The 16,442-nt window shown below is 42.1% G+C and overlaps 2 protein-coding genes across 4 annotated transcripts in view; one reads left to right on the plus strand and one right to left on the minus strand.

Moving 5' to 3' along the window:
- Positions 1–16,442, plus strand: part of P2RY4 (pyrimidinergic receptor P2Y4) — a 575,290-nt gene that overhangs the window by 22,904 nt on the left and 535,944 nt on the right. The window lies entirely within an intron of this gene.
- Positions 2,223–16,442, minus strand: part of ARR3 (arrestin 3) — an 18,442-nt gene continuing 4,222 nt past the window's right edge. The window contains 9 exon segments of the mRNA XM_060182665.1: positions 2,223–2,295; positions 2,822–2,878; positions 3,038–3,061; positions 3,778–3,861; positions 14,965–15,102; positions 15,489–15,561; positions 15,827–15,845; positions 15,847–15,915; positions 16,079–16,214. Coding sequence (XP_060038648.1) covers positions 2,223–2,295; positions 2,822–2,878; positions 3,038–3,061; positions 3,778–3,861; positions 14,965–15,102; positions 15,489–15,561; positions 15,827–15,845; positions 15,847–15,915; positions 16,079–16,214 — 673 coding nt within the window.

The raw sequence follows: 16,442 nt of genomic DNA on the forward strand, positions 1-16,442 counted from the left end.
GTCTGGTTGTTTATAGGAGACCTTTCAGAACTTCTTTCAGGGCAGGCTTGGTGATGGTTGATTCCTTCTACTGTTGCTTGTCTGAGAAGGTTTTGATGCCTCCATCTAGTCTGAATGACAGTCTAGCAGGATATAGTATTCTTGGCTGAAAGCCTTTCTCATTGAGCACTCGATAGATATCTTGCCATTCTCTTCTGGCCTGTAGTGTTTGTATGGAGAAGTTTGCTGCGAATCTTATGGGTTTTCCTTTGTAGGTGACTCTTTGTTTTTCTCTTGCAGCCTTCAGGATCCTTTCTTCATCCTTATTCCTTTCCATTCTAAGTATGATATGTCTTGGTGTCTTTAGGTCTGGGTTAATTCTCTTTGGGACCCTCTGGGCTTCTTGAATTTTTATATCTTTGATGTTGTCTAGACTAGAGAAGTTTTCAGCTACTATGGCCTGGAAAATGCTTTCTTCCTCTCCTTCTGTTTCTTCCTCTGGTATGCCAATAATGTGTATATTGTTTCTTTTGAAGTCATCCCATAGGACTCTGTTGTTGTTTTCAGCATCTCTTAATCTCTTTTTGAGATCTCTTACTTCTTTTTCAGTTGTCTCTAATTCATCCTCGATCTTGCTAATTCTGTCTTCAGCCTCATAGATTCTATTCTATCTGCCCTCTACTGTTTTCTGGAGTTCATCTATTTTGTTGCCCTGCTCTGATACTGTTTTAGCTTGTTCAGCTAGTTGCATTCTTAGCTCAGAGATTTCAGCTTTCAGCTCTCTAATAACCATGAGATAATTAGTATTTTCTTCCATATTCTCATTTGTTGTTCCTGCATTTCTGATTACAATTTTTTCAAATTCTTTACTCACTCCTGTTATTATTTCCTTAGCTAATGTTTGATGTTGAACTCATTATTTTGTGCTTCACCCTCTGTAGGACTTTTAGCTGGACTCTTGTCCTGGTTCGATTCTCCAATATTTTTTCTTGTTGTTTTAACCATTTTATATATTATGTTATGAGTTTCCCTTATCAGTACTTTTCAAATTATTGATCACTATTGCCTGGATTGACTTGTGTCTAAGAAAGTTAATTAAAGGGTTCACAGTGGTGGAAGTTAACAGTTATTTCAATCCCTGAGTGGAGCTCAGTGGTTTAAAAGCCTCTTTCTTTTTTCTTTTTTCCTTCCCTGTAGGCTATGGGAGCCTGAGGGCTTTTAAACCATCAATAGGCTTCTTAGCTTAATCACTGACTCCTGACCAAGAGATAAAGCAGGGTGTGGCAGAGATAATCCAGTGGTTATGCAAAGAGATTTTCACAGCCCCTCAGCTATGCCACCAAGGTATAGGTCTTCTCCTGAGTTTCCTGGTTAGATCTCTGTCCCCTGGTCTCCCTCCCTGTCGCTGCTCCAGATTCTGAGGGTAGTAACAATGGAGACTCAGAGTTGCACTTGGTGAGTCTCTGGGGAGTCCTCTCCTCCCTTAAGCTGTCCCCTTGTTGTTGGAGCAGACTGGAGGTGGTGTCTCAACTGATAAACTGCTGAACTGTTAGCAGTCACTTAATCTCTCCTTAGGCCCCTCTCTCCTCTGTCACCAGCCACGCGTGTTTGTACTCACTGGTGATTTACTGGGCTCCTGTTGTCATTCTATTCCTGTCTTGTTTCAGTCCGGGGTGGTCTCCTTTGGTATTCCTAGTTGATCCGGGAGAGAACAGGAGAGGAGAGGAGAGGAGAGGAGAGGAGAGGAGAGGAGAGGAGAGGAGAGGAGAGAAAGAGATCTGCTGCTCGTAGCTCCGCCTCCGGAAGTCCCTTGTCTTTTTTTTTTTTCACAAGCTTAGATTTGTATGGAGACTTGTACTTTAGTCTATCCACAGTTTCCAAGCTCGTGCCTAGATGTGGGTCTTGTGAGATGCCAAGGCATATATCAAGGCTCTTTGCCTGAAGTTATTTTATGTCTGGGGTCACGCAGTACTCTGTCCCACCACAGCTAACCACTGATGACTTAGCTTCCTTGGATCCTATGGATAGCCAGCACCTGTCGTTCCTGTAGCTGGGGTGGGAGAAAGGGCCAGAGGGAAGTGAAAAGCACATCACAGTGACAGGGAAAGGTTCTTTCTTGGTAATTACATAACTTTCTAGAGTGAGGAGAAAACACCAAAAAGATCAACAGGCATGTCTGAACAAGCTGATTTTATTGGAGTGTTACAATGGGGCTCTTACACAGATGCACAAGAGTTTGGTGCTCAGCTCCCCTCTTCCCTCTCGGCTGCCAAAGCTTTCTGCTGTGGAAACTCCTCGATGACTATGTCCTCAGAGCTTACAGAAGGAGCATAGAGGGAATGAAAAGTTAGGAACATCTTTCTGTGTTTCCTGCACACTCATTCCCTTTTCCTGATCCCAGGGAAGTTATCTCTTCCTTTTCCCAACTTCTTTACTCAGATCCTTACCACTGCCTTCGGGCACATCTTCATCTTGTTCAACTGACCTCACTGCCTTGTTTTCCTTAACTCCCTACCTTATATCCCAATACAAAAATCCCCCAAGGAGCTGCCAGTAAGGAAAGGGGACTAGCATTTCATTCCCTTGTAACCTCTGTAGCAAGCATAGAGAAGAAATAAATGAGACTGGTACTGATATGGTGCACTTCAGTTCCCCAAAGAGAAATGTCTGATTATTCATCCCCTTCTTCCATTGCCTCCCCATTATTTTTCTAAAAACCTAAATACCCACCCTACCAACTGCTATTCAGTCTTTAGCCAGACTTCCTGTCCTCAAGAAACGAAACCAAAACACTTTAGTCCAGACCTTGAGGCCAATGTTCCTATGAATCCCACCTGGTTACTTACCATTAGATGGTTTTGGGTGCATTAATATAAGAGGCAGCTCCACACCAACGTCACTGTAAGGATTCAGAGGCAAAATTAGATAGCTCTCCTCACAACCCCTTTATCAATGTTATATGGAGTCCTGGGATGCCTCCCTTAATCTCTGTTCTTTTGGTCTCCTATCTCCTTTTCCTCCTGTTCTTGCCCCAGTTCCCCTTTCCATAGTATCTTACCTGGCCATCAGGTCACCTAGGATGCTGAGGGAAGAATGACACCCTAAAATTAACAACTGGAAATGACAGGTAGCAACCTAATTTTATGAGAATATGAGAGGTCATAAGAGTAAGTCAGGGGGAGTCGGGCTGTAGTGCAGCGGGCTAAGCGCAGGTGGCGCAAAGCACAAGGACCGGCATAAGGATCCCAGTTCGAACCCCAGCTCCCCACCTGCAGGGGAGTCGCTTCACAGGCGGTGAAGCAGGTCTGCAGGTGTCTATCTTTCTCTCCTCCTCTCTGTCTTCCCCTCCCTCTCTCCATTTCTCTCTGTCCTATCCAACAACGACAACAACAATAATAACTACAACAATAAAACAATAAAACAACAAGGGCAACAAAAGGGAATAAATAAAATAAATATAAAAAAATTAAAAAAAAAGAGTAAGTCAGGTTTGAGCCCCTGGTCCCCACCTGCAGAGGGAAAGCTTTGCAAGTGTGGTGAAGCAGGGCTGCAGGTCTCTTTCCCTCTGTGTCTGTCTTTCTCCTTCTCTGTCACCCCCTCCCCCCTCAGTTTCTGGCTGTCTCTATCCAATAAATAAATCAATTTTTTAAAAGTAAGTCAAACGACATAATGGGTTTCTGGAAGGATAGGTGGCTTCCATACAGGATTGGGTATCTGGAGGGATGTAGAACAGCTTGGTTGAGTCAGTCTAACTAGAAGAAAAACAAGTGAGAAACAGACATTTGAACCCTCACTTACCCTCCACAGGACACCATCAAGTTGACTCTGACTTTGTAGGACACCAGTATCCCCAGCAGCTCTTTGTCCATTCCAGGTTGAAGGCTGGAGGTGATGATATTCAATGTTATATGTTTGGAGAAGAGGGGAGAAGTTAAGTCATTCAGTCCTAGTCCTTTCCTATTCATCTTTCTTATTTTTTTAATTTGACATTTAATAGGTTATAGTATTTTCCCATCAAAGCATTTTTTTACTAGAAAACTACTAAAATATATCTATCTTTACCCACTGTTTATTTTTTTATTGGGAGGTTAATTGTTTATAGTAGAGTTGTTGGCACATGGATACAATTTCTCATCTCACTAACATTAATGTCTGCAAAACACTCTCACCCCAAAATTAGATTCATCATCAAGTACCAGGACTTGAAAGCCCCCTCCCTCAATCTTTCTCCCTGTCCTTCCCCAGAGTCCTTTGCTTTGATGCAATACATCAAACCAGTTCAATTTCTCTCTCTCTCTTCTTTGATAGGGCAGATAGAAATTGAGAGTAGAAGGTGAAGTAGAGAGAGAGAGAAGGAGAGACATCTGCAGACCTGCTTCTCTACTCGTGAAGCTTCCTCCCTATGAGTGGGGGTGGGGGTGGGGGCTTCAACTGGGTCCTTAGGCATGGTTAATGTGTGGGCTTAACAAGGTGCACCATAGCCCAAACCTGCTCTCCCACCCCCACTCTTGTTTCTTAAGTTCTGCCCATGAGTGAGATCATCCCATATTTGTCTTTCTCTTTCTAGCTTATCTCATTTAACATGATTCCTTCAAGGTCCATACAAGATGAAATGAAGAAGGTGACTTCTTTGTTCTTAATATCTGAGTAGTAGTTCATTGTGCATTTATACTACAACTTTATTTTTTATATATTCTATTATTTATTTATTTTCCTTTTTTGTTGCCCTTGTTTTTGTCATCGTATGGTTCTTCTTATTGTTGTTATTGATGTTTTTGTTGCCAGATAGGACAGAGAGAAATGGAGAAAGGAGAAGAAGACAGAGATGGGGAGGGAAAGATAGACACCTGCAGACCTGTTTCACTGCTTGTGAAGCAACCCCCCTGCAGGTGGGAGCCGGAGGCTCAAACCAGGATCCTTATGCCGGTCCTTGAGTTTCGTGCTTAAGCTGATGCACTACAGTCCGACCCCCCTATACTACAACTTTCTTATCCACTCATCTGTTGTTGGACATCTAATCAAGGTCCCACCAAGTTAATTTTTTCCACATATATTTAATTATTTATTTATTTTTATTTATATACTTTTTACCAGAGCACTGCTCAGCTCCGGATTTTGGTGGTATGGGAGACTGAACCTGGGACTTTAGAGCCTCAGGTGTGAGAGTCACTCTATATTGCCATTTGCTACCTCCCCCACCTGTACCAAATTTCTTTAAGAGAACAGAACAGAACTGGAATCAGAAAATACCTAAAATTTTGGAAGCAATCTTGAGAACAAAGAAGACTGGAGGCATAATGCTCCCAGATCTCAAACTATATGGCAATTGTAATAAAAACTGCTTGGGGTAAAGGGTAGATAGCATAATGATTATGCAAAGAGACTCTCATGTCTGAGGCTCCAAGGTCCCAGGTTCAATCTTTCACACCACCAGATGCTAGAGATGATCAGTGCTCTGGTAAAAAAAAAAGAAGAAGAAAGAAAGAAAGAAAGATAGATAGATAGATAGATAGATAGATAGATAGATAGATAGAAAGAAAAAACCCTATCTGGTATTAGAACAAAGCCAGACACCATGACCAGTCAAATAGAATTGAGGGCCCAGAAATCAGCCCCACACCTATGCACAGCTAATTTTTGACAAGAGTTACAAAATATTAAATGGAAAGTGTCTCTTCAACAAATAGTGCTGGGAGAACTAGGTTGAAACATTCTGGAGAATGAAACTAAACCACTTAATCTCACCACACACTAAAGTATACTCCAAATGAATCAAGGGTTTGGATGTTACACCAAAACACATCAAATATTTAGAGGAAAACATTGGCAGAAGTTTCTCAATCTAAATTTTATAGGTGTTTTCAGTGACTCAAATCCATTCACAAGGAAAACCAAAACAAAAATAAAACAATGGGCCTACACAACAAATTTCTGCACAGCAAGAGAAACTACCATCCAAATAGATTCCAGAATAGGAAAAGATCTTTTACTATTAGACAAAAAGTTAATAACCAGATATACAAAGTGCTCACCAAACTCAGAAAAAAAGATCCCCAAAGTGGGGAGAGGATATGGAAATATTCACCATAGATGAACTCCAAAGGACCAACAAACATATGAAAAATGCTCAGTCACTTCTTCTTCTTCTAGCGTTTGCCCTCAAAGTCACTGATTACCAGAGAAATGTAAATGAAGACAAGTAGATACCTCTTCACTCTTGTGAGAATGTCATACATAAGGAAGGATAGTAACAAATATTGGAGAAGTTTGGGGGGTATAGGAACTCTCCTGCACTGCTAATGAGAATGTAAATTGGGCAAGTCCCTATGGAGAACAATCTGGAGAAATCTCAGAAGGCTAGGAATGGACTTCCCGTAGAACCTGGCAATTCCTCTTCTGGGGATATGTCCTAAAGACTCAAATACATCCATCCAAAAAGATCTGTGTATGCCTGTGTTCATAGCAGCACAATTTGTGACATCTTTTTACTTCTAACAGGTTTTCCAGGTTCTTAGCTGTTCTATTCATGGGAACCACATTTCTCTTTCTAAAATCTGATGTTATCACGTCACCCTCAGCTCAAGAGTTTCCCTCACTGAATAGAACTTTTCTGGCTTCTGAAATCCTTAATAATCTGGCTCTACCCATCCTGTTCAACTTTTTCTGGCTTAAGTTTCTAGTAGCTAAGATAGACCTAAGCAAGTCATTCCTCTCCCCATGCTCAGAACATGCCATATAGATACCCACTTTCTTGCTTTTGTCTATGCTATGCTCTCAATCTGAAACTATCTTTTCTTCTTCTGTTAGTACTTAGAGTCTTCCTATTCTCTAAGATCTAGTTCATTCTGTTTCCTACAGGAAGCCCTCTCTTTTTATACTGACTTCTTTTGGGAATATTATGTGAATCACATGTATGACATTTAGTAATTAGGTTGCATTTTCATTTCTTTTTGTTCCCTATCTTTCCCATAAATTGACTAAAATCAGTAAATGTCTTAAAACTGTCAAATGTCAAATGTCAAAATGTCAAATGTCAAAATGTCAAAACAATGGGAAAAAATGGCCTCCAGGAGCAGTGGATTCATAGCGCAGGCACGGAGCCCCAGCGATAACCCTGGAGGCAAAAAACAAACAACAACAACAAAAAAACTTCACCAAACTCAGCAGCAACAAAACAAACTACCCCATCCAAAAATGGGTAGAGGATATGAACAGAATATAGGAGATCCAAAAGGCCAAAAAAAAAAAACCATAAAAAATGCCCTATTGGAGAATGGGTCCACTGTCCTGGAAAGTCCAGGCCATTGTTTCCATGCTATCCGAACGAGTTGACCCCCAACTCTCCCTTCAGGTGGAGAGGAGGGCTGGTTCTCTGGAATTTATGATGACTGGATATGGGCACCTTTGTACACATGCCACCTCCCCCTTTCCTTCTTTAATTAAAAGCCATGGATTACTGTGTTAACTTTAAAACCCCAGCAAACATTGCTCGGCTTTTCCTCTCTCCTGCTGCCCTAAAGTGCCTGCAATTTACCTCCGGAAAAATGTACATTGTAAAGTTTATGATCAAACAGTCTGTTGGTAAAAATTAACTATCCATTGTCTTGCTCTGTGTTTGGATTAATGGATACCCCAAACCTTCCCCCCGAGTTATGGCCTATAGCTACCTGATTTTTCTTTCAATAAATGAATTGTTCTCTGAGGCTTTTCCCAGAGCTGACTGTCCTGTCTCTCTGTGCAGTTCACCCTCGACATGCTGAGCTACACCAGGACCCCCAGGGGCCACTTTTTAACCTTGGTCTCCCAACAGCCAGGGAGATGGGTGGACCCAGAGCGAGCCTGCAATGCCCCAAGTCATTGATTGTTAGAGAAATGCAAATCAAAACAAGAATGAGATACCACTTCAATACTGTGAGAATGTCATATATCAGAAAAGATAGTACTAACAAATGCTGGAGAGATTGTGGAGACAAAGGAACCCTCCTGCATTGCTGTTGGGAATGTCAGTTGGTCCAACCCGTATGGAGACCAGTCTACAGAACTCTCAGAAGGCTAGATATGGACCTACCCTATGACCCTGCAATTCCTCTCCTGGGCACATATCATAAGGAAACAAACATACCTATCCAAAAAGATTTGTATATACCTACGTTTATAGCAGCACAATTTGTAATAGCACAAACCTGGAAGCAACCAGGTGTTCAACAACTGATGAGTGGCTGAGCAAGTTGTGGTATATATACACAATGGAATACTACTTAGCTATTAAAAATGGTGAATTCACCTTCTTTACCCCATCTTTGATGGAGCTTTATGATACCATGTTAAATGAGATAAGTTAGAAACAAAAGCATGAATATGAATACAATCTCACTCATAGACAGAAGTTGAAAAACAAGAGCAGAAGAGAAAATGCTAAGCAGACTTGGACTGGAGTTGGTGTACTGCACCAAAGTAAAAGACTCTGGGGATGGGGGGACACAGTTAAGGTCCTGGAACATGATGGCAGAGGAGGACCTAGGGGGTTTGTACTGTCATGTGGAAATGTTATGCATGTGCAAACTACTAATATTTTACTGCCGACTGTAAACCATTAATCCCCCAATAAAGAAATTTTAAAAAGCCCCACTGGTTGAGAGTTGGGATATAGCATCATAGTTCTGCAAAATACTTTTATGCCTGGGACTCCAGAGTCCCCAGTTAAATCCCCAGCAGCACCATAAACCAGAGCTAAACAGTGTCTGGGAAAACAAAAACAAACAAACAAAAACACCACCACCTCCACTGATTACAAAATAAGACATGAAAAACTACATGATCTGTGGTCAGGTGGTGGTGCACCGGGTAAAGCATATATAGTACGATACACAAGGAACCCAGTTTGAGGCCCCGGGTCCCCACCTGTGGGGGTTTTCTTCATAAGTGGTGAAGCAGGTCTGCAGGTGTCTGTTTATATCTCCCACTACCCTCTCAATTTCTCTCTATCCTATCCAATAAAAAATGAAAACCAACCACAAGGATCAGTGGTTCATAGTACAGGCACTGAGCCCTAGCAATAACACTAGAAGCAAGCAAGCAAGCAAACAAACAAAACCCCCCTACATGATTTTGGGGAAGTCTCTAGAATGATATATATATCTATATATCTATATCTATATATCTATATCTATATATCTATATCTATATATCTATATACATATATATATCTTGCTCATCTTGATAGAGCACCTGCTTTTTCATGTGCACAACCCAATCTCTAAAACACGGGGGGGGGGGGTGAGCTTCAGTGCTCGGATACTTTCCCTTCTGTTGCTGTCTCTATCTGCAAATGTTACTCAGAACAGTGAAGCCTTAGTGATGACAAAAAAGAAAGATAAAGAAAGACAATCTAATGTAATGCTGTTCTGGGAGAAGACAGTGGTGCATCTGGCTGCATGCAGCAAATGTTACCATACACAAGGACCTGAGTTCAAGTCCGGGCAGAGTTGCAGGTAGCTCTTTTTCTCTACCTCCCCTCTCAATTTCTCTCTGTGCTATCAAAACCAGTCAATAAATCAATACTTAGTAAAAAAAAAAAGTAATATATTTTGGATGATTTCTATGAGTTTCTAATAATAATAATCTATAGCTATGTGTCTGCTAGGGCATAGGAGAAAGCAGAGGGACTTTTCGTGGCATGAATTAATCATGCCATTCTCTGTTTCTGGTTCCTTTTCCCTCCACTTTTCATTTACTAGTCTATTTCTTTCTTAGAAGGTAGCTTATATAGAGATCAAGGTGTCTGATGATGTGTGATAGAATATTTCTACAACTATCATTGGTTTTTCAAGCTTGGACAAGTTCCTTCATCTCTCTGAGCCTCAGGGTCCTTAAGTATAAAATAGAATAAGAACACCTTGCCAGCCTACGTTTATGGGGTTCTTAGGACAATAACATAGTACACATGTAAGACTTTTGTTAATTGCAAAATATACAACATAAGAAAATTTTTCTAAGTGTTGAGTGGTGTGTGTATGATTGAACACATATGTTACTATGCACATGAATCTGGGTTCAAGCCCTTGGTCCCCACCTGTGGGGTGGGGGGTAGCTACAGGAGCAGTGAAGCAGTGCTGCAGGTGTCTCTCTGTCTCCCTACCTCCCCTCCTATTTCACTTCTCTCTTTTCTGTCAAATAATAAAAAGTGCATTGGAGAATGGCCACTGGAAGCCATGCATTTGTTATGCTGACATCCAGCATCATCAATAACCCTAGTGGCAATTTTTAAAAAAGAAAAAGAAAATTTTCTTCTCTATGGTTTCCTTTCTTCCTTCCCATGATATAAGCTTGCAATTGGTTCCATGGGCATTATTCAACTTATTATTGGCCTTCATGCCTAAAGAGATCTCTGTCTAGGGACATTTTAAAGAAAAGATAGACACCATTGAAGGTGAAACTTAGAACTGTGTATATAGCATGTAAAATGGATTGAAGATAGAAATTGGAAGGTGTCTCTAGGGTGGGGCTCACTTTCCTATATGCTTCTCTCAACTCATACCAACTGACACTGCATCTGCTGAACCCAACCTAAGCAATGCAACCAGTACTACCTGGGCATGCTTCACTTCGGACTGCATGCAGAGACATCAGGCATGGAATGTGAACCTTTCAGCTTCATTACTCCTGTGAGACCTTTCCTAGCTCATAGGACTCCTTAGTTCCATTTCTGGTGGCACACGTTTTAAAAATTTTTTATTATCTTCATTTATTTATTGGATAGAGACAGCCACAAATTGAGAAGAGGAGGGGAGATAGGGAAAGAGACAGAGAGACACCTGCAGACCTGCTTCACCACTAGCAAAGCTTTCCCCTGGCAGGTGGGGACAGGGGTCTTGAAACCGGGTCCTTGTGCATTGTAACATGTGCAGTCAACCAGGTGTGCCACCACCCAGCCCCACACACTTCTTAACAAAACCTCAAAACCTCTATATGAACCAGGGCCTATGAGATAGGGGATATGCACATGTATCTATAAGTTAGGGGGAAATATTTACCTTAAAGCAAAAGTGCATAATAATTGCATTGAGGCAATAAGTGAAGCAAGCAAGTACAAAGACCTAAAAAGACACCATAAAGTACCTAATGAAACAGTTTCTACTTATACCTAGATACCCTCCTCATCTACCTCCTGTTACACATCCCTCAATCACTCCAAAGCTAACCTTGTCAGAAAAGTAAGGACTACAAAAGCTGAATAAGGGCAAGAGACTGGCATACTTTAATGATGACTCTTAAGTCACTACCAGGCCACCCATCACCTGGGGCCCTGTTCAGGGAGTCCTGGGATTCCCACACAGACATGGTGGGCCTAGACCTCTAACAGATCCCTCTTGCCACTGCCACTGGTCATCTGCATCAGGAACAACATAATAGACAGACCCCTTTGTGGGCCCCTATACGACCGTGCCCTCAATGTGGATCAACAATGGTAGGGACTGTTCCATTCTTCAAAGGGAGGTTGGACAACATACTCTACATACCACCTGAGGAAGATGGGTCCTAGAATTAGTGCAGCCTGGAATGTTCCTAGCCATGACCACAGAATATGAGCTCAGACCTAAAGGGATGCAGAGGCTACATAGGCTCCTGTGATGAACATGGGCCCCAGATCAAATTGAGGGGTTTATAGTTAACGATATTTATATACTTTTCCCATATTTGGGAGCTATTCTCTTCTCTGATCCAGCTTTCTAATCCTTTTTCCAACTATGACACCATCTCCCCAGACATAACCTGGGTCTACCTGCATGTTAGATGTCAGGCTCAGGCAAAAACAAGTAAAGTCATGGGACCCTTGGAATATACCTAAAACAGACCTACTATCTCTTTCCAAAACAGAGACTCCAAAGCTTCATCTGCAATATTCCACCCTTTAGGTTTATGATTAGTCAAAAAAAATTTCTGCTTTATATCTTAACTCTTTTTTATTTTTTAAATTTTTTATTTAAGAAAGGATTAATGAACAAAAACATAAGGTAGGAGGGGTACAACTCCACACAATTCCCACCACCCAATCTCCATAACCCACCCCCTCCCATGATAGCTTTCCCATTCTCTAGCCCTCTGGGAGCATGGACCCAGGGTCATTGAGGGTTGCAGAAGGTAGAAGGTCTGGCTTCTGTAACTGCTTCCCCACTGAACATGGGCGTTGACTGGTCGGTCCATACTCTCAGTCTGCCTCTATCTTTCCCTAGTAAGGTGTGTCTCTGGGGAAGCTGAGCTCCAGGACACATTGGTGGGGTCTTCAATCCCGGGAAGCCTGGCCAGCATCCTGGTGGCATCTGGAACCTGGTGATTGAAAAGAGAGTTAACATACAAAGCCAAACAATTTGTTGAGCAATCATGGATCCCAAGCTTGGAATAGTGGAGAGGAAGTGTTAGGGAGGTACTCACTGAAAACTCTAGTGTACTTCTGCTTTCAGGTATATATTTTGCAGTAGTTTATGGGTACGTGTGCACATAAGCTCTCTCTCACAGAAACTGGTGTATATCTAGGTTATGGGACTTTGTTAGAAAGTGAACTACCTGAGATGAAATTAGAGTGTACTATAAAAGGAAAGGTCTCACCCGAGTAATGAAGCTGAAGGGTTGTCATTCCACACGTGAAGTCTCTGGACACAGTCTGAGGTGAAGCATGTTGAGGTGGCAATCGTTGCGTTGGTTAGGTTGTGATCGGCGGATGCAATATTATTTGGTTTGGATTGCGAGATGCATACGGGAAAGTGGGCCCTATCCAAGGCTTCCAGGACTGGGGGAAGTAGGGGCTCTATAGTGGCGATGTGAGGTTCCTGCTGTCTTAGGGTTCAAAAAGACAATTGATAGTTAATGTTATCATCACATTATTTGTTAATTGGGGTAACTTTGAAAAGTCCTTTTATTATGGTTTGCTGTACAGTATCCAGTATCTTGTATATAGCTGTGCTATTGGATGCTTCTAATCTGCTTGGTCTAGGCTTTTGAGAGAGTCCGAATATCAAATACACAGCCTATATATTAAAAAGATTCAGTTTGTGTTTTGAGAAACTTTGAGACATACAATTGATTTTCCCCCTCTCATATTAATTAACTACTGATTTATATGTCTACATTTTGCTAGGAGTGTACATAAACACCATTCCCACCAATAAAGCCATCATCATCAAAACAGCATGGTACTGGAACAAAAATAGGCACACAGACCAGTGGAACAGAATTGAAAGCCCAGAAGTAAATCCCAACACCTATGGGCATATAATCTTTGATAAGGGGGCCCAAAGGATTAAATGGAAAAAGGAGGCTCTCTTCAATAAATGGTGCTGGGGAAACTGGGTTGAAACATGCAGAAGAATGAAATTGAACCACTTTGTCTCACCAGAAACAAAAATCAACTCCAAATGGATCAAAGACCTAGATGTCAGACCAGAAACAATCAAATACTTAGAGGAAAACATTCGTAAAACACTTTCCCACCTACACCTCAAGGATATCTTTGATGAATCAAACCCAATTGCAAGGAAGACTAAAGCAGAAACAAACCAATGGGACTACATCAAATTGAAAAGCTTCTGCACATCCAAAGAAACTATTAAACAAACAGAGAGACCCCTCACAGAATGGGAGAAGATCTTCACATGCCAGACATCAGACAAGAAACTAATCACCAAAATATATAAAGAGCTCAGCAAACTTTGCACCAAAAAAGCAAATGACCCCATCCAAAAATGGGCAGAGGAAATGAACAAAACATTCACCTCAGAGGAGATCCAAAAGGCTAACAAACATTAGAAAAACTGCTCTAGGTCACTGATTGTCAGAGAAATGCAAATTAAGACAACACTAAGATACCACCTCACTCCTGTAAGAATGGCATACATCAAAAAGGACAGCAGCAACAAATGCTGGAGAGGATGTGGGGACAGAGGAACCCTTTTACATTGCTGGTGAGAATGTAAATTGGTACAGCCTCTGTGGAGAGGAGTCTGGAAAACTCTCAGAAGGCTAGACATGGACGTTCCATATGATCCAGTAATTCCTCTCCTGGGGTTATACCCCAAGGACTCCATAACACCCAACCAAAAAGAGGTGTGTACTCCTATGTTCATAGCAGCACAATTCATAATAGCTAAAACCTGGAAGCAATCCAGGTGCCCAACAACAGATGAGTGGCTGAGAAAGCTGTGGTATATATACACAATGGAATACTATGCAGCTATCAAGAACAATGAACCCACCTTCTCTGACCCATCTTGGACAGAGCTAGAAGGAATTATGTTAAGTAAACTAAGTCAGAAAGATAAAGATGAGTATGGGATGATCCCACTCATCAACAGAAGTTGACTAAGAAGATCTGAAAGGGAAACTAAAAGCAGGACCGGATCAAATTGTAAGTAGGGCACCAAAGTAAAAACCTAGTGGTGAGGGGTAGACATGCAGCTTCCTGGGCCAGTGGGGGGTGGGAGTTGGCGGGAGGGATGGGTCACAGTCCTTTGGTGGTGGGAATGGTGTTTATGTACACTCCTACCAAAATCTTAACTCTTTTTAAGCCACCAGGTTCCAGATGATACCATGATGCTAACCTCACTTCCCTGGGCAGATGACCCCACCATGTATCTTGGAGCCCCGCCTCCCCAGATCCCACTAGGGAGAGGGAGAGAGAGAGAGAGAGAGAGAGAGAGAGAGAGATAGGCTGAGAGTGTGGCTCACCTGCCAATGCCCATATTCAGCAGAGAAGCAATTACAGAAGCCAGACCTTCCACTTTCTGCACCCCATAATGATCCTGGGTCCATACTTCCAGAGGGATAAAAAATAGGGAAGCTATCGATTGAAGGGATTGGATACAGAGTTCTGGTGATGGGAATTGTTTTGAATTGTACCCCTCATATCCTATAGTCTTGTCAATATTTCCACTTTACAAATAAAAATTAAAACATAAGAAATTGGAAGGTGTGAATCACATTTGAGCTTACATCGTGCTAGAGGCCAGATTGGTGTCCCCGTGCTTGAGTTTGCCATCCAGTGCCAGACCCTGTTTCTGACTGTTGGCAGCCAGAAGTGGGGTTACTTCAAAACTGTTGGAGAAAGTGGAGTTAGCCGCTATGGTCTCCCTTTAAAAGTTGAAGAAAGACTTCAGCTAGGCTTGCCAATTATTTTCCCCTTAGGAGTATCTTGCACAATTTCATGAACCTACTGGAGTCTCCAAGAGAGTGGGCATGTCTAACTGTATAGAACAGTAATGTAAGCAGCTCTGGAGGGAAAACCTTACCCACACTGTGCCCCCTCAGCACTCTGATGATCCTCTTGTGGATAAGTTGTGTCCTCACCCCCGAGTTCTGGGAATGTTTTCTTCACTTTAGCCCTCACCTTGATTTCCTTGGCCCTTGGTTCTTTCCTGCTTCCTTCTTTCCCCAACCTCTTCCCCTTCTTCTCACCCCAAGCCCTTTGCCTATCATCCTACCTTTGGCTGTCTGTCCCAGACCCTGATGTAGCTCACGTGAACTCCTGAATGAACACAGCCTTGGTGTACTTGTCTAGTGAATACAGGACAACATCTGTGGTCTGGTCAACTGAACAGCCAGGAAAAGCACATTTTTATAATCAGTCATCCTTGAGGGACCCCCCCACATACTTACCCTCATAAGTGACCTTACATAAAAATACACTTAATAATGTACTGTGATGTGCTCATGGAGACCTGCATTTTGATAATATTGGATACTGGATATTGGAGCAACATTCTAGGTGAATGTAGAGTGGGTCAATGGGGCAGAATTTAGGGGAAAGACATTTAGACTTGTGACCAAGTGCAAGGAGATAGGAAAATCAGCTTACCTGAAATCTTGATTTTTTTTTTTAATGATCTTGTTAGTGCAGTTGTTGACAGAAACATTGACAGAGATTGGCTTGCCGTGGTAATGAATCTGAAGCCGAGGTAGAGAATTCCCAGATCAGGACCTAGAATCCCTGCTTCCTTAGCACTGTTTTTACCCTGGCTTCCATCACCATCTATCCAAGCAAGAAATCAGTGAGGAAAGAGTTTCAGATGAGTTGTAGGACAGGGGGCAGGAAGCCAGAGTCACAAACCTCCCTGTCCATCCAGGCCTGGAGTTGCAGGGGTTGAGTTGACAGAAGGAAGTGACAGATGGTCTGGGCTGATGGCCCGGGTCCAGGCTCCAAGGGTGCAAATTGTACTTTCTGGATTACCAGCCGCACAGAGTCTCTGCATAGAAGTCAAATAGTCAGATTTCTCCTTTGAGATTTAAAGCTTGGGAAGGAAGGGCCAGCATAATACCTCACTTGGATAGTGCAATGCTTTGGCATTTGTTTATTTATTATTATATTTAATTATTTATTTAATAGAGACAGCCAGAAATTGAGAGGAAGATAGAGGGAGAGAGATAAAGGGAGAGATATAGAGACCTGCAGCTCTGTTTCACCACTCACAAAG

This window comes from Erinaceus europaeus, chromosome X (assembly GCF_950295315.1).
Source record: "Erinaceus europaeus chromosome X, mEriEur2.1, whole genome shotgun sequence".
NCBI classification, from domain to species: Eukaryota; Metazoa; Chordata; class Mammalia; order Eulipotyphla; family Erinaceidae; genus Erinaceus; species Erinaceus europaeus.